The sequence below is a fragment of the Nannobrachium achirus genome, assembly GCF_963921795.1.
Source record: "Nannobrachium achirus genome assembly, chromosome: 3".
NCBI classification, from domain to species: Eukaryota; Metazoa; Chordata; class Actinopteri; order Myctophiformes; family Myctophidae; genus Nannobrachium; species Nannobrachium achirus.
The window spans coordinates 10,796,737-10,819,236 of NC_137812.1; the positions used below are offsets into that span (position 1 = coordinate 10,796,737).

Consider the following 22,500-nt stretch of genomic DNA (forward strand, 5'->3'; position numbering starts at 1 on the left):
AGCAGTGAGTGACATACACAAAATAAATAATAATAAAATAGCACGAAAGAAAGTGTGGGTACTGTTCCACAACTCAACTAATGAATAGTTATAATTAGGTTGTGTAAAAGGGATAACGTCTGGCTCAGCGGTCATTATCGAGAAATAAGATCCCGACAGGCTGAAAACCACCAACGCGTTAGCGGAGGTGGTTCTCAGCCTGAAGGCTGTGTGATAAAATGATCAGCCTGTGTAATATAATAATTAAGTAATTGATGTCCTTGTATTTCCTGTTCACAGCAAATTGAGTACCTGACAGCTCAGTACACCACAGCCAAGAACAAAGTGCTGTCAGACCTGGACAGTGAGTATCACCCAGAGACAAACATCAAATGGTCACTATGTTAACACAGGGGTCTTCAACGTTTTCAGGCCAAGGACCCCTTTGTTGAGAGAGAGATGAAGCAGGGACCCCCACAACCCATAGATACCATATAGTTTCAATGTTTGATAGCACAATCATCAGAGTATTTTGGATTCATGTTAATTTCAGATATTTAACCACTTGAACCGTCAATACTTAATAAACCTTTCACTCTGTACTTAGTCTGCTCTTTTTCTCCTCTACACCAAAGCACTTTGCCGAAAATAGCCGATCTACAAGCTCACAACGCCTCGCAGTGCGAGGCGTTGTGAGCTTGTAGATCTGCTATTTTTGGCTAAAGTTCTCAGAATATGGACACTAGGGTTCAAGTGGTTAATATAAAATAGGAGAAAAGAAAAGCTTTCTATCGCTCAAAGATTTGGAGGACCCCTTGTAATAACTCTGAGGACCTTCTAGGGGTACCGGATCCCCTGTTGAAGACCTCTGCTTTAGAGAACTGGACTGTAGAGCCGATCTACAAGCTCACAATGCGTCGCAACACAATGCATTGTGAGCTTGTAGATCGGCAATTTTTGACTAATGTTCCCCCCAGAAAAACTGCTCAAATTGCCTGTCTACAAGCTCACAATGTGGTGCGAGCAATGCATTGCATTGTGAGCTAGTAGATAGGCTATTTCCACTATTACTTTTAATTGTACAAAGTACAGTATGGGGCTTAAGTGGTTAAATGAACTGCACGTTCATGCATGTGTACTGTACTGTACTGTATGTACTGTTTTACAAACCTTAGACAGGACATTCTGCATAATAATAATAATAATAATAATGGATTGCATTTTTATAGCGCTTTTCTAAGCAAGTTGCGAACTCAAAGCGCTTACAATGTTCCATTCATTCATACATTGGGAGGTGAAGCGGCAAACAGTCAACGCCAGCGTCCTCACTTCCCACATTCACACACCAATACTGTAGTACTTTAGCTTTTAGTACTTTAAGTCTATTTTGATGCCAATAGTTTTGTACTTCTACTCAAGTAAACGTCGAATTCTGGCCTTTTACTTGTATCAGAGTATTTCTTCTTTGCAGTGTTGACTTGAGTAAAACATTTGAGTACTCTTTCCACCCCTGTGTCAGACATCGGGCCGCTGCTGGGAGGACGCATCCATAGTCAGCTGGAGAGAGAGGTGGTCCCCTCCCTGGACACAGCCCTGAGGATGGCAGGAGGTGAGACATACCATCTGACGCCTGGTCAAGATCATAGACTGTAAAAAACATGGACGGAGTTAGGCCATTGGTTTCTATGCTGCGAAAATTACGCTTTGTTGTCCCTTGTACGTGTACGGGTGCTGCCATCATTGTTGAAATCAATGTTCATTGGTGGAAATGGTACCATCTCGAATGCTATTGGCTGCCAACGGTCACATGCAACCACAGGGATACTTGGGAGAATGTGGTGTCGAGCTTGCCAAATAAAGCACACGAAGAAGAACCATCACAAGCCTATGATCACAAGTCCCTCCTACAGCATACCCTGCTATAACATCAAATATAACATTTGGACCAAATTTTCACAAAACGCATATCATGGTGATTGAAACGAGGCTTTAAACTAGCGACAGCAACCATAAAGTATTTATGACAATGTTTATTAAGGTAAGAAAATCAAATGTAAAAGTTCAAGGGAAATGAATGGAATCCTATGGGGAACATGTTGCTTCTGGTGACAGAACAGCGCAACTAGCGGCCAATCATAGAACTTTCAGTTCCGTGTTCTGTCTTCATTTTAAATTCTGACGCCTCCCCCCCCTGGTCAAGATGCTCCCCAGGTGTTGCAGTATTAGAACATCTCAAATACAATATCCCAAGGCGTGACCTAGACTATGTTTTGCACCTTGTCCGTCTGTCCGTCCATGGACAGCTAATCTCCGGCACAGATCGAAGTGAAACTGTGCTCACACACGATTTCTTTTTTATATTACTCCTACAGATTTTGTCCAAACATCACGCAAATCAGTACATGTTATATCTGTAGTCAATGTGATCAACATCAGGGATCTGTCTGATTTTTCATAATCCATCCTGATTGGCTAAGATTGGCATCAAAAGTTGGCAGGATTGGTCCGTTTTGAACAAAATGCCTCAAATCATGAACGTAGCGTGCGATTTCCGCGAAATATTGCACACCTATTCCCGAAGAACTACCGCCCTTTTCACAATGCACATTGTTATAGCGAAACCAGCAGGTCGATTTTTGTAAAACACATTTTCGGAAACAAAATGCCTCAAATCATGAACGCAGCGTACGATTGCTGCACCAGGCCTAGCTAGAAACGGCATCCTTTTTCACATTTACCTATTATAGTGCCACCAGGGGGCCACAATAACCTACCTGACCTTGTGGACACCTAGTTTTATCTACTTCAATCCACACAGAGTTTGTGAATGCAGTTGAGATGTAGTTTTGGTTATAAATAAACACAGTTGTTATAAGAAACACAATTTGTTACTGCAGCTCCATTCATTGTTGTCTTGTTGTTTTCTTTAAACTATTTGATGCTCTGAAGGAAAAGTTGAGAATGCCATCAAAGGTAACGAGCTGAGATGGTCTGGTGTCAAAGAGACGCTTGTGTTTCTCCATAGAAGCTCTCAGTGTGGTTGTGTTTCAGTGTGGTGTCAGTGTTGTACACTGTGGTTGTGTTTCAGTGTTGTACACTGTGGTTGTGTTTCAGTGTGGTGTCAGTGTTGTACACTGTGGTAGTGTTTCAGTGTGTTGTATTGCAGTGGTTCTCAAAGATGTTTATGTCGAGGACCTCCATATTTATATGTATTTGACCATAGACTTGTACCAGGGGCTCCTGTAAGAGATTTGTGTTAAAAAAAACTTGATTTTCCAGAATCTTTCGTAAAAATAGCTACAAAATAGATCTACAAAAACACTTCACTCTGCAATAATCATTGTGAGCTTGTAGCGTTTAACAGCTGAAATATATAATAAAGTGGATGCTATATTAACACATTTTGCTGGGGACCCTTTGGATCCCCCTCAAGGATCCCACTTTTGAGAATGTCTGAGAAGTGTGAAAGGGTACTTTCAAGGGTCAAATGAGAGACAAAAAGTAGACAACAACAGTTCAGAGTTTGTAAGAATAAATGATTAATTCTTTAAATGATTAATATTCTAAATCTCCTTGACGAGAACCACTGGTGTACATTATTGTACTATGCTGTATTGTGTACTGTGGTACTGTATCATAGTGTATTGTGTTACAACACCTTCCTTGTTTGCATGCGTGTGTGCATGCGTGTGTGCATGCATACAGTATGTACCTGTATATATCGTCACTGTCGGGCAGAAACCTCGTATCTCCAAGTTTCATAATGTGTATGTTTTCTTTTCATCAATTAAAGCCCTGCTTCATCATACAAAAGCGTCATACAAAAGTAGTGAAAATAGCCGCTCTACCAGCACACATTGTAAATCGGACATTTTCACTATTTTAAATCGTTTTTAAAATAATAAAAAAAGGAAGGTTTTGGACATACTGTACAAGGTTTCCACCCGACAACGACTATGTGTATGTGTATGTGTATGTGTATGTGTATGTGTATGTGACGTGCGTGTGTGAGGTTTATGAGGTGCAAACATTAAAGGGATATTTCACTTTCAAAAAAACTTTTGGTCATTTTATCGTCTAATCAGGCTTTTATGAACACCCTCGACAGTTTGTCGAGGGTAACTTAAAACAAGCAACTTAAAAACTGTCCAGGGTGTTCATAAAAGCCTGATTAGACGATAAAATGACCAAAAGGTTTTTTGAAAGTGAAATCCCTTTAACAAACACATCTTTTGACAAATGCTTTTTTTCTCTCCTTCGTCTTCACCTCCACCTTTAATCCTCCACCTCCACCTCCACCTCCACCTCCTCCTCTCTCCTCCCCACGCAGCCATGCGGGAGACCAAGGAGGCCCTGGAGAGCATCACGTCCTCCCTGGAGGTGCTGCAGGAGGGGACCGGGAGGCTCCAGAGCAGCCTGGCCGGGGAGCGCGCTTCCCTGTCCAACACGCTGTCCGACCCGGCCTGCACCAACGGAGCCGTGTCCCCCACCTGCAACGCCATCCGCTCCACCCTCAACCAGCTGGCCGTCAACGCCGACTTCTCGCGGGTACGCGAGGGAGATCCGCTCATTTTAGACACGGAAGGCATCTGTGTGACGCTTTAGATTTTAACCGCCTTAAAGTAGGAGTAGTTCAGCCCCAAAATGTTTTTTTTTTCCTATCGATTACTCGCGCCATGGAGACTTTTTTGTCGCAATCCTATGACAAAAATTCGATTACAATAAATTTACCCCCACTGATTCCGGATGGGGACCCAAATGGCGACCCAAATGCATTTGGGTCCCCATCCGGAATCAATGGGGGTAAATTTACTATAATCAAATATAAAATATTATTGATCTCAAGTCTCCATGGCATAAGTAATAGATAGAAAAAAAGTCATTTTGGGGGTGAACTACTCCTTTAACCATTATTTTATTACTTTAGCTATTCAAAAATAGCAGATCTACAAGCTCATAGAGCATGTAGATCTGCTATTTTTGGAAAATCTTGAAAATCTGAGCAAATCTTCTATAAAGCGAACATTTATAACTCTCAAATCTTTCTTTCTCTGGGTCCCTGGAACTAAATATTTTGAGATGGGGAGTCCACGGCCAAATACATATAATTCTAGGGGCCCATATGTGTGCAATTTAGTTTGTGTGTGACTATTGCCATGCCAGAACCCTGAACCAGTGTTGATTTAAAACTATGATGAAAAATGTTTGTCGACTTTGTTTTTTTCACTGACGAAAACGAAATAAAAACGAAGCTTTGATGACTAAAACTAAGACTAAATATATTGACAATTTCGTCAACAAAATAAAAACTAGGCTAAAACGTTAGTGGAGAAGAGAGTCATTTTATGTTTGGTTGCTCTCAGGTGTTGCGTGCTGAAAATATCAGATCTACAAGCTCTGTGAGCTTGTAGATCGGCTATTTTCAGCACGCGACCAAGTGTAAAATCAGCCATTACGATGCCATCAAGGCCTGCCAAAATACAATTCTACAGTTGACTGAATCAACTGTAGATTTAGTCGCCTAAAATCTTATGATATTTAGTCGACTAAAATTAGACTAAAACTAAAACTTTTCCGGTGACCAAATTATGACTAAAACTAAAATACATTTGATGCAAAAGACTATGACTAAAACTAAATCAAAATTTGCAGTCAAAAACAACACTGCCCTGAATAGTATGTGCCATCATGTTTCTGTGGCCACTGCGTGCATTTTCAGAGCACGTGTTTTTCAATGATCAATCAACAGATTGTGTCCCAACTTTGGACTCAATGGATCTAACGTAGTATACTTTAATTTCTCTTTTATTTCTATTTGTATTTATATTTTGCTATTTAATATCAATGTTACATTATCCTTTGAAATCTTAGTGCATTGCCAATTGTATGGGGGCCCACTTGCAGTAACCTCGCAGCCCACCAGTGGGCCCCAGCCCACAATATCTCTGTCTCAGTGGTGGAAAAAGAACTCACATTTTGTACTTATGTAAAATTATCAATACTGCAATGTAGATAAAATGTAGATAAAAGTCTGGAAAGTCTGCAAAATGTGCTTGAGTAAAAGTATGAATGTACCAAAAGTAATAGCAGATCTACAAGCTCACAACTCGCGATGCGACGCGTTGTAGCTTGTAGATCGGCTATATTCAAACAGCCTAGGTATAAAATAAGGCTAAAGTGATGTATGTGTATTTTATAATATTGCAATTTATATCTGAAAAGTAACTAGTAACTAAAGTTTTCAAATACATGTAGTGGAGTAAAAGTACAATATTTGGATCCGAGATGTGGTGGAGTAGAAGTAAAAGTATTGGAAAGTAAAGTAGCCTACAAATAACTCAAAACTGTACTTAAGTATAGTACTTAAGTAAATGTACTTAGTTACTTTACACCACTGCTCTGTCTATGTCTCACTCTCACTCTCACTCTCTCTCTCTCTCTCTCTCTCTCTCTCTCTCTCTCTCTCCCTCTCCCTCTCTCCCTCTCTCTCTCTCTCCTGTCCTTCCTATGCATCAGCTCCCAGATGTGAATCAACAGCTGGCCAATATAAACGCTGTGTTGAAAACAGACCTCAGTAACATTGTCCAGAAGGTTGGTTTAACACCTCTCCTCTCTCTTGTCTCCATGTATCTGTCTCTCTCATCAAGTCCTTACTCTTCCATTCTGTTGTTTCTCCAAATGTCTCCCCCTTCTGTTTTTGAGCGGTGGTCACAACGCTCCTATACGTGGCCGTGTGTGTGGGTCTGTCTGTCTGTCTGTCTGCGTGCGTGTCTGTCTGTCTGTCTGTCTGTAGCCTGCAGTAACCTTTTCTGACCACACATGTTAAGGGAGGGGCGCTGTTGTTCAGGCCAGGCCAGACCAGGCACACACACACACACACACGCACGCACACACACACACACACACACACACACACAGGGGGGAAGGGGGGGGGGGGGGGGGGGGGGGGGGAACCACCGCTCAGTTCACACGGGTGTGATTTTTTTAGGGTCAGCACTCTTTGTTCCTATCTCTTATCATCTATTTATTATTTTTATATATTGTCGTTGTCGGGTGGAAACCTTGTATGTCCAAAACCGTTCGTTTTGCATTTATCATTTTAAAAATGATTTAAACTAGTGAAAACAGCCGATCTACGAGCACTGTGCTTGTAGATCTGCTGCTTTCACTACTTTTGTGCGACGGCCTTGTATGATGAAGCAGGGCTTTGCTTTGGGAAGAACGTACAAATGTGAAACTTGGAGATACAAGGTTTCCACCCGACAATGACGCTATATATATATATATTTTTTTCTTTTTTAAAAGAAATTTGCCTCCTATTGTAAATTTGTATTTATTCATTTTGAAATTTCTCTAGAGGATAAACTCCTTGAGTTGCAGCAAAATTGATGTTGTCCTCTCGGCCTCTGTCTGTCTGTCTGTCCATCTCTCTCTCTCTATCTCTCTCTGTCTCTCTTCTCTCTCTCTCTCTCTCTCTCTCTCTCTCTCTCTCCAGGGATACACATCCTTCAATGACACGCCACGACTAGTGAAAGAGCAGACCAAGAACATTGTGGCAGGTGTGTACACACGGTGTGTGTGTGTGTGTGTGTGTTGTGTGCGTGTGTGCTTGCGTGCGTGTGTGCCTGTGTAACCAATTGGTGAACTGTGTGACCTCCATGTGTAAATCATTCTCTCTCTGATCTCTGATCTGTAAACATGCTGATGGAACCACAGCTCTGCCCCGTAAGTCACTCTGGCTTTCTCCTTTCCTTTCCTTTCCTTTCCTTTCCTTTCCTTTCCTTTCCTTTCCTTTCCTTTCCTTGCCTTGCCTTGCCTTGCCTAGGGCTGTCACAATTATTACATAATCGTCTAATCGTGATTATTTGACATTATCGCAATTATTTTGTCATAATCGTCATAATCGTGAATGTTGAAAAATGTCAGAAATAGTGGAAATAGCAGATCTACAAGAAATAGTGGAAATAGCAGATCTACAAGCTCACAACGCGTCGCATTGTGAGCTTGTAGATCGGCTATTTCCACTATCAATGTTATTTTTTAAGTAGTAAGTTGTCAAATATGTCAGTAATGTATTTGTATATTTAGGTTATGTGTCATATCTACCATTATGCAACTTCAAAGCCTAAAAGCCAAACAGAAATGTAATTATCAACGACAAATACACGATTAAATCGTTAATCGCCAATTATTTGAGTGACAATTAATCGTCATGTAAAATGTCATATTGTGACAGCCCTAGCCTTGCCTTGCCTTGCCTGTCCTGTCCTACACTTAAAGGAGTAGTTCACCCCCAAAATTACCTTTTATTTTTTCCGATTGATTACTGACGCCATGGAGACTTGAGTTCAATGATATTTTTTTTGTATGTGTGTCATTAATGTACAATCAGATTTACCTTGGCCATAGTCTCGCGGTCCCAGACTGTTGACTCCGCGATTTGCAAATGCTCCCGTCATACAGTCTGGAATAACGCTAGAAGAATGACGAGTAAGCGGTTAAAGCGGAAGTGAAGCCTCGTCCTCACTTCCGTTTCCGTCTCACATCGCGCACATTTATCCTTATAATATAAATAAAAATCATCAAACATATTTAGCTTGCTGCTGAGCAGAAATGACATTTTAAAATATATTTTCTCGAACGGTAACGCCAGCTTCCATTACTCGCCGTTCAGGAGTTGTACAGGGTTCCCACGTCATGAAATTCCTGGAAATATTAAATTAGAGAAAAAAAGAAATCCAGTACTGGAAAAGTTTTGGAATTTATCAAGGGTCCTGGAAGGTCTTTGGGCATTGCGCATAGGAGTAAGCGACCTGTTATTGAGCTGAATTATTGCTATATAGTCCTGGAAATTGGGTTAAATATTCTGGAAAAGTTTTGGAAAAGTTTTGGAAATTAAATGGTAAAAATGTGTGGGAACCCTAGGTGTAGTTCCAGACTCTATATGGGGCTGTTAAGTATGACATCATTTTGTAGGCAGAGGAGAATTTCTGCCCCCAGTTTCCGTGAATCTTTTTACTATTTTTACTATTTACACATTTTTCTTCTCTTTGTTGTTGAAAGGAAAGTGTTAGAATTATACTTTAGTCGTTATTTTTTAGTCGTTGCTTTTTGAAATAGCGAGGGACAGAAAATGCTCTGGGGGCAGATTCTCCTCTGCCTACAAAATTATGTCACGGCTTAAAAGCCCCATAGCATTCGGAGATTGTGGAATAGTTGCCTGGCTATGCGAGACTACCTTGACCATGACCTTGCCCTGTCTGGCTGTCTGTCTTTGTGTGACTATGCAGGAGTGAAAGGCATGCTGGATAAGATCGGCGGGGAGATCATCGGTTTCTCCAAGATGTTTCCGGTGGAGGCGTCTCTGGCCAACTTCACCATCTTCCTCAACGAGCAGCAGAAGGTCATCGAGGCCTACTACCCCCAGCTGGACCAGTGGGACTTCTACAGGTCCAATGCACTGCTTCTCAACCACAAACTAGAGCAGGGGTCTTCAACAGGGGGTCCCCTAGGGGTCCTCAGAGATACTACAGGGGGTCCTCCAAGTCTTTGTATGATAGAAACTCTTTCCCCCCTTTTTTATATTAACCACTTGAACCCTAACGTCCATATTCGGAGAACTTTAGCCAAAAATAGCAGATTTACAAGCTCACAACGCCTCGTGCTGCGAGAGGCTGCAACGAGGTTTGGTGTAGAGGGGGAAAAAGAGCAGACTAAGCACAGAGTGAAAGGTCAAGTTTATTACAGTAAGTATTGACGGTTCAAGTGGTTAAATATCTGGAAACACAAATTGACATGAATCCAAAATACACTGATGATTGTGCTGTCAAACGATGAAACTATATGGAATCTATGAAAAGGTTGTGGGGGTCCCTGCTTCATCTCTCTCACAACTAAGAGGTCCTTGGCCTGAAAACATTGAAGACCCCTGAACTAGAAGATTTGAATGATAATATAACGTTAACAGTGTCATTGTGTATTGCAGGTCGAGTGTGTTAACAGTGTCATTGTGTATTTCAGGTGGATAGGGTGTGTGGGAGTACTATGCATGGTGGTGTTGGTCCTGGCCTTCAACTTCCTGGGTGTGCTGTGCGGGACGTGCGGCATTGACAAACAGGCCACGCCCACCACCCGCGGCTGCATGTCAAACACCGGAGGCAACCTGCTCATGGCGTGAGTTACCGCGGCAACGGCACCACACACAAACTTTAGGCGCCGTCGCTTACACGCCGCAAAATAAAATGTCAGATATGCCGTCCGATTCATCAGCACCCACACCCTAGGTGGGGTTGGCAAAAGGGTCTTTCTGTGTGGAGTTTGCATGTTCTCCCCGTGTCTCCTAGGGTAGATACCCTCACAAAAACATGCAGTAATCCTGGTCTCTATAATGCCTCCCCCTGGCCAGCCGGGGCGCCTGATGGAGGGGAAAGGAACTGGTTGGAATAACGTGTTCCTTCCACATGCTACGTCCAAACTGGGGAAATCCCCACTGTCAGGTGATAAGAAGCAACTTGGACTACTCATGCATAAAAGGAAGCATGAGGTCAGTCCGTTGCAGTCTGAGGGAGAGCAGAGCCCAGGATTACAATAGGCAATTGGCACTGGGTGAACAAATGGGTTACAAAAATCGTGGGATAAAAAAAAGGAAAAAAAAAGATATGCCGTCCACTTAGACCAGTGTTTCTCAAATTTCAAGGTCTCTCCTTAAAGGCAGGGTAAGTGATTTCACTTACCGTAAGTAGGTGACAGGCAGGGGCCTTCCTCCAATCATGATCAACTGGGGGCGGGCCTTGGTGCGAGTAACGCCTGCCCGCACTCGGCCATGATTGGAGGAAGGCCCCACCCCCCCACAATATCCTGATTGGAGGAAAACCTTTCACCCAACAGTTTTGGTGGAGCAACTGAAACTGCTTTCTTTCTCCTCACAGGGGAGAACACTCTATAGTAACTAGTACTATTTGTTATTATTTGAATTAAATTAAATCATTTACCCTACCTTTAACTCTGACAGTGTACAAATGGAACCAAATGAACCCGTTAGGGTTCATTTGGTTCCATTTGTACACTGTCAGAGTTACAGGCTTGTATGAGGTCAATTTAGACCTCCACAAGGAACCCACAGAGTCCCAGGAATCCACTTTGAGAACCACTGGTTTAGACCACGACGGCGTTCTCGGGGGTCGAATCCGCGAAAGAAAATTAAACCACCTTTCAAGAGTGGAAATCTTTGAAGACGCTTCCGGCTCACGTTTTCCATGTAAACGGGCAGAACGGGGGAATACGCAAAATGTTGTGATGTCATGGCTCACAGAGCCTAATAGACCAGCTGCTGTAGGGCAGAAGTGCCACAGTTGTGGACATTATCGTCTCTGTCGGGTAGAAACCTCATATTGTCGTTGTCGGGTGAAAACCTTATGCGTCCAAAACCGTTCGTTTTGCATTTATCATTTTAAAAATGATTTGAACTAGTGAAAACAGCCGATCTACAAGCACACAACGCCTCGCACCGCGAGGCGTTGTGTGCTTGTAGATCTGCTGATTTCACTACTTTTGTGCGGCAGGCTTGTCTGATGAAGCAGTGCTTTACTTTGCGAAAGAACGTACACATTTGAAACTTGGAGATACAAGGTTTCTGTCAGACAACGACGATATGTTACTGTTACTTTCCAGGATTCAAATTGAAAAACAGCAAAAGTAGCAGATCTGCAAGCTCAGAACGCGTCACTTTTCGAGCTCGTAGATCTGCTACTTTTTACACTTTTATGTGAACGCTGTAGTATGATCAGGTAGGGCAAATGATTTACAAAAGAGCTATATTTTCATCCATGCCTTACCCCTTATCCCTAAACTTCTTTGCCTTGTTTTAACTACTGTGAAAATCATTCTAAAATACTTCAAATTGCCAATCTACATTGAAACGTTGTGGGCTTGTAGTAGATCAGCTATTTTAAAAAGAAAATGATAAAAAGGTTTAGGAGATAGGGGGTAAGGCATGGACGAAAATAGGGGCCAAAAAGTTAAAATCTGGAGATTTCTGCCTGATAGCAATGAAATGATTCCACCTGTCTGTCTGTGATTCGGAACGCTCTGAAACTGAGCAGTGAAATGAGGCATGACACTTCCGTTCTGCCTGTGCAGTCATGCAAATCAGGGGTATTAAAACGTGTTGCGCCCAAGGCACCAAGACACCAATGGGCAGGTCAAATTCCTATGGAACCAGGGGCGTCACACCAAATCCTGGGCCCTGGGTACAAGGATTCACTGCGGGCCCCCAATGAATGTTCTTCATATAGGGGGAGGGGGTTTAACCCATTTAGACTGGGAACGCATTATTACGCATTATCTTGTGCTTTAACTATTGAAAAATAGCAGATATACAAGCTCACAGCGCGGCACCGAGTGCCGCGCTGCAAGCTTGTAGATCTGCCATTTTTGAAAATGTGTGCAAGTCTTTGAATATTTCAAAAGGTTTTTTGAAAAACCAATGTTTCTATGTCAGCGGTGCTCAAACGTTTTCATGTGAAGGACCCCCAGAATTATATGTATTTGGTAACGGACCACCATCTCAAAATATTTAGTTCCAGGGACCCCCCAGAAGCAAAATTTGAGTTACAAATGTCTGCTTAAAAAATACATATATTCAAAGATTTGCACACATTTTCACAACTTTTAAAAAATAGCAGATCTACAAGCTCGCAGCGCGACACTTGGTGCCGCGTTGTGAGCTCGTATATCTGCTATTTTTCTATAGCTAAAGTATAAAATAATTAAGGCCCCTCCACCTTGGGCCCTAGTAAGTCACCCCCCCCCCCCCCCCCCCCCCCTTGTGACGCCCCTGTATGGAACACCTGTATTCATAGCTAAAATCGCAATGTTTTGCTATGAATACAGCTGGTGCACACACAGGCAGTGTGCCCGGGCAATAAATATATGAATAATAACTCCTAATGGAAAACAACCTATTCAAAGCTTAGTAGCTACTGTAGCTGTTTAGCAGAAATGGAAATTCCCAGAGTCGTTTTTAGATTTATTTTTGTTTTGACTCTTTCTGAAACTTTGCAAGAATTCATAGAGGAAGATGACAGCTTCCTCTTAGAAACTTTTAAGTGTGTGAAAATTAAACGGTCTCTGGAGCATTAGAAGAAGAAGAAGAAGAGAGAGAGAGAGAGAGAGAGAGAGAGAGAAAGAGAGAGAGACACAGGAGAGGGAAAATCTATCTCTGGAGAGAGTGAACACAGAATAACCATGATTCTCTCTCTCTCTCTCTCTCTCTCTCTCTCTCTCTCTCTCTCTCTCTCTCTCTTCTCTCTCTCTCTCTCTCTCTCTCTCTCTCTCTCTCTCTCTCTCTCTCTCTCTCTCTTAGTGGGGTTGGCTTCAGCTTCCTGATTGGCTGGCTGTTAATGGCAGCGGTGACCAGTCTGTTTGTCATCGGGGGCAACGTGGAAAAACTTGTGTGTGAACCACTGGCAAACCGTCAGCTGTTCCAGGTACTAGTATACACACAACACCCATACTGTTCCAGGTACTAGTATACACACAACACCCATACTGTTCCAGGTACTAATATACACACAACACCCATACTGTTCAAAGACAAAAGCTAAAAAGAAAACAGGTGCACAAGTTATAAAGTACAGACGCACGCACACACACACTCCCATACAAGCTGTATATAAAGTACAGACGCAGGCAGAAAATGAAGCACCGAATGTGTTGACGTCATGACGCAGCAGCGTTCTCTGCGCTGAGCAGAGCAGCAGAGGGGGGAGGGGGGAGGGGGGAGGGGGGAGGAGAACACATGCTATTGGTCGGAGACTTGCGGTGAGACTCGCCGCGCCCACCCATCTGCCTACACGAACTGGTCCGCGTTAGCCTAGTGTGGGGTTAGGGTTAGGTTTAGGGTTAGGTTTAGGCATAGTTTTACTGAGGTTAGGGTAAGGGTTAGGTTTAGGCTAGTAGCATTCACCAGGATAACATTCACCAGGTTAGCATTCACCAGCATCGGCAGGTTAGCATTTCACCAGGTTAGCATTCACCAGCGCCTGACGTATGTGATGTCGAACCATCGCACGTCGTAATAACGCTACGCTCCCCATACACGTTGCACGCATGCCCACACGCACACGCACACGCACACGCACACGCACACACACACACACACACACACACACACACACACACACACACACACACACACACACCAGGGGTGTCAATTGGGTATGTGGCAGAGGTATGCAGTCCAGGGGGGAAAATAAAAGTCACTTTTAATAAATATACATCTATGAATGTCTCTTTGTCTATCTGTGCTGGTTATTATGTTGTTAAATTACAGTAAAATAACTACAAATGCAAAATGTAACAAAATGGTCACTTTAACAAGGTATTATAATTATATTCTCCACACTTGTATTCTCCCCATCTTGACAAAATGGTATATTCACAGGTTCCGCAGGTCAGCTGCACAGGTGCAATGCATTATTGTTAATTGTTGCACGTTTACTAACATGCTAAGTTTGGCTGCACTTGAACAACCGTTCCAGGCTGCCATATCCAGCCCAAGAAACCGTAGAAACGGGGGAAAAAAATTAAATGTACTTCTTAAAATAAATGTATCATGCCTTGTTGCTAAGGTATGGCAACATGACTTGCACGCGCGCCTTAGCTTTTTCTGAACTGACGCTACTGATGCACACCCACACGCACAGTACACATACACTCACCTGTCTTCCTTACACTCTATTAGATCATCGACACTCCATTCATGGTCCATCCGAAGAAGAAGAACTTCCTGCCTGGGATGTTGTTCCAGAACCCTGACATTGACCTGACAGTGGGGAGCATGTACAGGTGAGACATACTGTATACCGTCGTTGTCGGGTGAAAACCTTATGTATATGTATATGTATGTCCAAAACCGTTGATTTTGCATTTATCATCTTAAAAATGATTTAAACTAGTGAAAACAGATCTACAAGCACACAACGCCTTGTGTGCTCGCGAGGCGTTGTGTGCTTGTAGATCTGCTGTTTTCACTACTTTTTTCCACGACCTTGTATGGTGAAACAGGGCTTTAATTTGCGAAAGAACGTACACATTTGAGACTTGGAGATACAAGGTTTCCGCCCGACAAGGACTAGGCCTACGTTTGAATACAGTCACACTGCTAGGCTATAGCTGCAATCTACTTGTGTTCATCTTTGGCAGCCTAGGACATGTACATATAGGTTGGTTGTAAGAGGCTTCCAACAACTTGGGATGCCAAAAAGAGCAGCTTGCACAATTCTGTGCAATCTCTTCTACTATCGGTAGTCGCCAAATATGGCGATGGCGTACCCTGGGGGGGTTTTCAAAGTGGGTGATGGGGCACCCCGGGGTGCCGCAATGGCAGTCCAGGGGTGCCGCGAGATAATTTGATAATATTTGGAATTTATTTGGACACTTGAATTTTTTTTAGTATCACTTTAAAGTACAAACTTATTTTCAGTCAGTTCTAACCAAAATGGCTATTATCTCAACGTTTTCTTCGCAACATAATCACTAAAATATTGTCACTGTCGGGCAGAAACCTCGTATCTCCAAGTTTCAAATGTGTGCGTCTTTTGGTAAAGCAAAGCCCTGCTTCATCATACAAGACTGTCGCACAAACTAGTGAAAACAGCAGATCTACAAGCACACAACGCCTCACGATGCGAAGCATTGTGTGCTTGTAGATCTGCTGTTTTCACTAGTTTAGTACATTTTATAGATGATAAATACAAAACGAACGGTTTACGACATACAAGGTTTCCACCCGTCAATGACGATTTGCTATAAATATAAGGTGCTGGGAGTGAAATTTATAATGTAGGGGTGCCACGGATTAAAACAAATATTTATGGGGTGCCCTGAGACAAAAAAGTTTGGGAACCCCTAACCTAGATCTTTGTCCAGGATTTGCCCACTGTTCATTATTTACCGCACCTTATAATATTTGTGTCCTTCTGTTGTATCTCCTATGTGGACTAATAATAAATACATTATTTAAAATAAATAAATGTGTGATGGCTGTGGTGCTGTGCTGTGTGTTGTGTTGCTCAGGGAGTGCTATGAGAACAATGGACTGTACCACGCTCTGCAGCTGGAGACAATGTTCAACATCAACTCATTCCTCAACAGAACTGTGGTGAGTGTCTGTCTGTCTGTCTGTCTGTCTGTCTGTCTGTCTGCTTGCCTGTCGCGATCAGTATGCCGACATGTATGTGTGCAGTGTTGGGACTAACGCGTTACAAAGTAATCAATTACTGTAATGCCGTTCTTTTTTTCAGTAACGAGTACGCTAACGCGTTCTTTTTTAAATTCTGTAACTCAGTTACCGTTACTACACGGTGCGTTCCTCCGTTCTTTTGCGTTATTTTATGCATCTAGAGGTGAGCTGAATCTTCCTCTCTGTCACTCACAAGGCAGAGGGGAGGGGAGACAACGACACGAAATGCCAGACAGAGCCGCGCTGAGACGCGCACTGGGCATGTTTGTGCTTACCAACAGACTAGTGCAGACATACAGACTGCAAACATGACTACAGATAGCCCGCACTAGGTAGAATATGATAGAATGCAATCACTTACAGTAGCTGACTTTTCCCGTCCACTGCGTGCAGTGCACAGCTGTGCGTTATTGATGAGATGATTGAAACGTCTTGTAAATCCATGCATGTGTCCCGTCGACCTACAGTATTATAATTATATAACTCTGGTCCCGACTCGCGGTCAAATCTGTTGTCGGGTCTATTTCATTAAGGCTCATCAAACCATGATTTTGTTGTTAGAGAAAGAAAGCCACAGAAAGAAAACTTCCTGTGGTCTTAAAGGACCTACACCATGAATTTTCACTTTTTCTATTTTAAAACCTTTTTTTGGGGTCCCACTGGCACCTTCTATCCTCACAAAGTCCTATTTCTGTACATTGTGTCTTTCTCTGGTTTTGGGAAGACAGAGATGAAAAGCTTTCCACGGGTTCTCAGAACAGTGCTGTTCTGAGAGTTGATCCGTGTGACGTCACACGGATTCCCGTTTTTTTTTCAGAGTAAAATCAAAAAAAATCTTTTTTAAAAAACTTTTTTCAAAACTTTTTTTTTCAAAACTTTTTTTTCAAAACTTTTTTTTTTCAAAAAAAACTTTTTTTTTTTCAAAAAAAACTTTTTTTCAAAAACTTTTTTTTTTCAAAAAACTTTTTTAAAAATTTTTTTTTTCAAAAAAAAAAAATAATTTTTTTTTTCAAAAAACTTTTTTTCAAAAACTTTTTTTTTCAAAAAACTTTTTTTTTTTTCAAAAAACATATTTTTTTCAAAAAACATATTTATTTTCTGGAAAAACCCCACTAGATGCGCCCCTGAGCAAACAGAGGCCGTTTTGGTATTGCAGCTGGAGAGCCTCATTATAGTAGAGCTAGAACAAACAAAAAGAATGGTCAGAGTGTTTGTTGAGGGTTAAAACCTGTCTAAGACTCAATTTTGAGCATATATTTATACAAAAAATATAGTTTTAAAAGCATGGTGTAGGCCCTTTAAGGTAATTAATTTTGCCTCAAGTTTTTTGCTTGTAAGGCATTGTATTTCATAAATGGAAAATATGATTATTTACTGTTTTTTTGTAGACTACATTACTTGCAAATTAAAAAATAAATGTCAACGTTATTTTGTAAGTATTCTATGAATACATTATAAATAAAATCAAAGAAATTCCATAAATTAGAACACAAATATTTAAGAAATAGTGAAAATAGCTGATCTACAAGCTCACAACGCATCGCAAAGCAATGCATTGTGAGCTTGTAGATCTGCTGTTTTCACTGGTTTGGGTCACGGGCAAATGTCTAATTTCTCTTTTGGATTACAAGCTATAAAGTTTAACCAGGCTATAAGGTCATTACAAAAAATTACTATACTAAAAAATAAAAAAATAACTAAAAAGTTACTTTTCACAGTAACGCATTACTTTTTGGTGTGAGTAATCAGTAAAGTAACTGAGTTACTTTTTAAATGAAGTAACTAGTAACGGTAACGAGTTACTATTTTTCAGTAACTTGCCCAACACTGTATGTGTGTAATTGTGACCGTAGGTTGCAGTTAACTATGAAAACAGGCACATCTTGTCTGTATCCCCTATCTTGTCTGTGAGTAACGCCTCAATGTCTATAGCTGTCTGAGCTGACATCACATTGTTGACATTGTGACATCACATTGTTGTGACATCACCTCATCAAAGGTCAAACCCTCGATATCCATACATGGAGATCTCCATATTTGGAGCAGACCTCTACATCTGATTACAGATGATTCCCTGTTAGGGTAAAATGCTCATCAATATTAAGCCCATAGCTTGGAATGCCCATATATGGACATATTGCGTGAGTCTCATGTGGTCTATAACATAAGACTATGATGTCAGAAAATATTTTGTCCACATTTTGTCCAACTCAAACAACCAACCGCGAAACTCGAATCACACTTGCAAATGAATTCCGTCCTGTGCGAATTCCGTCCTAAGGGCGAGGTCGCTTTTCGCCCTTAGGCGTCAAACTGGTATACTGTGTACTATATTGTATATCGTCACTGTCGGGCAGAAACCTCGTATCTCCAAGTTTCAAATTTGTGTTTTTTTCGTAAAGTAAAGCCCTGCTTCATCATACAAGACTGTCGCACAAAGCTAGTGAAAATAGCAGATCTACAAGCACACAACGCCTCGCACCGCGAGGCGTTGTGTGTTTGTAGATCGGCTATTTTCACTAGTTTAGATCGTTTTTAAAATGAATGGTTTTGGACATAAAAGGCTTCCACCCGACAACGACGATATATATGTTTACACTAGCACAAATGCACGTGTATCTGATATGTCTAACGTCGGTGTGTGTGTGTGTGTGTGTGTGTGTGTGTGTGTGTGTGTGTGTGTGTGTGTGTGTGTGTGTGTGTGCGTGCGTGCGTGCGTGCGTGCGTGTGTGCGCCTACAGTACAATAAGGAGGTGGCCAAGGTGTTTGAGAGTGTGCAGATCAACCTGCAGGGCATCACCCTGTTGGAGGCCGAGGGACGCAGCAACCTGCTCAACTTCGCCAGCACGGGAGTGGGAGAGATCAACTACCAGACCTACCTGGCTGAGGTAACCCTGTGTGTGTGTGTGTGTGTGTGTGTGTGCGTGCGTGCGTGCGTGCGTGCGTGTGTGTGTGTGTGTGTGTGTGTGTGTTAGGGATGGGACGATAATCGCTATTATCGTTTATCGTGATAAAAAACACTCGCGATAATCGCGTCGTGGAGATTTAAATTTATTGAGAAGTGATCCTCCGTCATGCACTGGGAACAATTCATCTTTTATTTGCCGAGCGGCTTATATCCCGTACTATTAAAACCCTCTATAATTGGTAAAGGGACCTGGAAATAATGTACTTGATGCATTCTTTTTTTTTACTCCCTACCAATACTCTTTGCCAAACAATAGCCGATCTACAAGGGAAAGCGACTCGTTGTGAGCATGTAGATTGGCAAAGGTTGATATTTTGATTACCGTAAATATATCGTAAATCGCAATGTCTTTGGTCACAATAATCGTGACTTGAGATTTTCATATCGTCCCATCCCTAGTGTGTGTGTGTGTGTGTGTGTGTGTGTGTGTGTGTGTGTGTGTGTGTGTGTATGTGTGTGTGTGTGTGTGTGGCATGGAACCCCCCCCCCCCCCATTCCCCCCAGCAAATCAAAGTGATAGGCTTCTGCTTGCACACGCTATGACCTGCAGCTCACTGTCCTGGACTTGAGCCAGCAGCGCCCCGAGGCCTGCATCACTGGCACCTTAATGGGATCCTCTGCTAGGATGGGTGCTTTCAACGGGTTCTGTTTGAGCAGGTCAAAGGATTGTTGTTGGCAGTGTTCATCATGGAAATACTTTGCTTCTTATTTGTGGGGTTCTCCCGAACAGAAAGGAATTAAGTGGCCTGGCAAAGCTAGTGAACTCAGCAATGAACTGCAAAACGGGGGGGGGGGGAAAGGAAGGATCACAACTGTTGGATTGTCTGTAAAAGTGGTCAACTGGAGAGCTTGTGTGGATCAGGGGCCAGGCCATCTCTGCCCATGAAGTGGCTCAATAATTTGACCTATTGGACCCCGAATGCATTTGGGTCCCCATCCGGAATCAAAGGGGGAAAATGTACTATAATAACATTGTTGTCTTAGGAATGCGACAAATCAATAGAGAAAAAGTCATTTTGGGAGTGAACTACTCCTTTAACTAACGTCCATAGCATATCATGTACAATACAGTATGCATCTGCAGCTGTGCTCATGCGCACTGTGTTGCATCGGTGATTCAATGTTTGGGTGGACGCCGACGGTCATTTAGTGACGTCACGTGCAGGTCGCTTAACACCTACTCCACAGGAGTCAACAGGTCTATTGATGTGCATACAGGCTCGTCCCTTTGTTAAATCACCCTGCTGTGACACTACAGCGTATGTAAGCGTTGTCGAGGTGTGAACTTGGGGGTTGTTTTACTTCGATGCACGTCCTTGCACGTGCTCCTGCTGAAAAAGATTCGGGGCCGAGTGTGCGTGCGTGACACGGCCAATGCAACACTGACTGCTCATGCCCCTAATGTCCAAAAGGATGGAACTTGCACAAAAACGAATTTCACCCACTCTTTTACACCTATAAACCTGTGATGACAACAATATTGCATACACACGCCCCCTACTGGGCCACTCGGGTATTGGGCTGCTGCCCCACTTCCTGTCTCGTCTGGAGCAATGATAGTGAATGTGCAGTCATCATAATATTGTAGCAAATAAGACGGTGTAAACTACATCATTTGATTTGATTATTTCATAGAGGAGAAAGCCTTATGCACACCTACAGGGACAGGTGCGTTGGAACGGTGACAATGATGAATGGAAAAGAAGAGTCCCGCACACTGTCTTCACTCACAATAGATTTAATACAACGTTTCGGTCGTTCAGACCTTCATCAGGCCTGATGAAGGTCTGAACGACCGAAACGTTGTATTAAATCTATTGTGAGTGAAGACAGTGTGCGGGACTCTTCTTTTCCATTTGATTATTTCATATCATCTTCATTTATATTTTGTATTATTTGTGTCAGTGTGTCGACATATACGTTTTGCCATCGAAACGTCTCAAATCTCCTCTTGAAACAGGAGTCTGCACTGCAGCATAGCACTTCTGTAGCCTTAGATTAAGACACTCATAGCGAGCATACTTGCTGTGTTCTTAGTAAAAAAGAAAAGAAAAAAAAAAACACCCGAAGTGCGCTACAAGCCTTAATCTAAGGCTACCACTTCTGTACAGACTCGGTTTTCAGTTTCCACTTTCCACCGATTCCAAAAGACAGAGCCCATTTTGCTCGCACCAAAGAAGACGGATCATGGTCTTGCCTTAGTTAACATTCCTTGCGTCGCTTAAAAACCCAGGACGAATTGGCACGCGTGTGCGGATCGGCATGTGTGCGACAGGCCTCCAGTCATTCAGACGTGTTACCTTATGGAGTGCTTGGGGACAGACGGGCACAACGGTGCGTTGTTCCAGAGATGAATGGAGCCTGTCCAACAATATCGGAAATCGGGTGCGGCGTTTGACTGGAAAGAAAACTCACATGGGAATCTATCAATTATGATGTCACACCTGCATTCCTGCGAGGTCCCGCTTTTTACATTCCAGCATGAGAGACATCCACACCTCCACAACGCTCCTCCCATCTCTACCTATCAGGCACGTGCACACATAGACATCACAGGGGGCTTGAGCCCCTGCCCTTTTATCTACCTACAAAAAGTGGCCTCTCCAGACCATGAATGCAGTTTTGACTATGCAAATGCCCATCTTTCCATGCCATACCTGAAGGCAGCGTTCAAGAGAATTGCCTTGTCCAAACTCTCCTGAACTTGAATGCAGCATCTTATGTTGAAAGAATTGCCCTCTCTGTGTAGAAATCCATGCTGTTACGCCACATCTGTAGTATTCACTTGATTATACTTAGTTTAATGTGGTTTCAAGTACCGAAAATAGACGACCTCCAAGCTCACAACGTGTCGCGCTGCGATGCATTGTGAGCTTGGAGATCTGCTATTTACGATATTTTCACCAAAAGGCCCTTTTAGAAATTTCAGCCCCTGCCTCTCTAACATTCTCTGCACATCCCTGGTACCTATACTCCACACTGGCATCCTAACAGGAGAGAAAACAAACACAATGCCAGCGTTATTAATCGGTCTGTCAGCATGACATAAGCACCTTTATGGGCTTGTGCGCGTGCAAGTGAGTGAGTGTGCTTGCATCCAGTGTTGATATATTATCGTCGACTAAAACTATGACGAAAAATGTTTGTCGACTTTTTCACTGACGAAAACTAAACAAGAACTAAATAAAACTAAGCTGTGATGAGTAAAACAAAGACTAAATATACCAGACAAAAACGTTAGGGAGGGACTAGTGGAGAAGAGAGTCACAACGCGTCGAAGCGCGACGCGTCGTGAGCTTGTAGATCTGCT

At 42.5% G+C, this 22,500-nt stretch overlaps 1 protein-coding gene across 2 annotated transcripts in view; it reads left to right on the plus strand.

Annotated features, from left to right (window-relative positions):
* The window catches only part of LOC308281958 (prominin-1-A-like), a 71,118-nt gene that overhangs the window by 28,978 nt on the left and 19,640 nt on the right, over positions 1 to 22,500 (plus strand). For both annotated transcript variants that reach the window (XM_080722303.1, XM_080722304.1), the window contains exons 6-16: positions 280 to 343; positions 1,499 to 1,588; positions 4,310 to 4,527; positions 6,496 to 6,570; positions 7,475 to 7,538; positions 9,270 to 9,429; positions 10,000 to 10,152; positions 13,343 to 13,466; positions 14,723 to 14,826; positions 16,057 to 16,141; positions 18,964 to 19,110. In XM_080722303.1, coding sequence (XP_080578429.1) covers positions 280 to 343; positions 1,499 to 1,588; positions 4,310 to 4,527; positions 6,496 to 6,570; positions 7,475 to 7,538; positions 9,270 to 9,429; positions 10,000 to 10,152; positions 13,343 to 13,466; positions 14,723 to 14,826; positions 16,057 to 16,141; positions 18,964 to 19,110 — 1,284 coding nt within the window. The remainder of the gene's footprint in view (positions 1 to 279; positions 344 to 1,498; positions 1,589 to 4,309; positions 4,528 to 6,495; positions 6,571 to 7,474; positions 7,539 to 9,269; positions 9,430 to 9,999; positions 10,153 to 13,342; positions 13,467 to 14,722; positions 14,827 to 16,056; positions 16,142 to 18,963; positions 19,111 to 22,500) is intronic.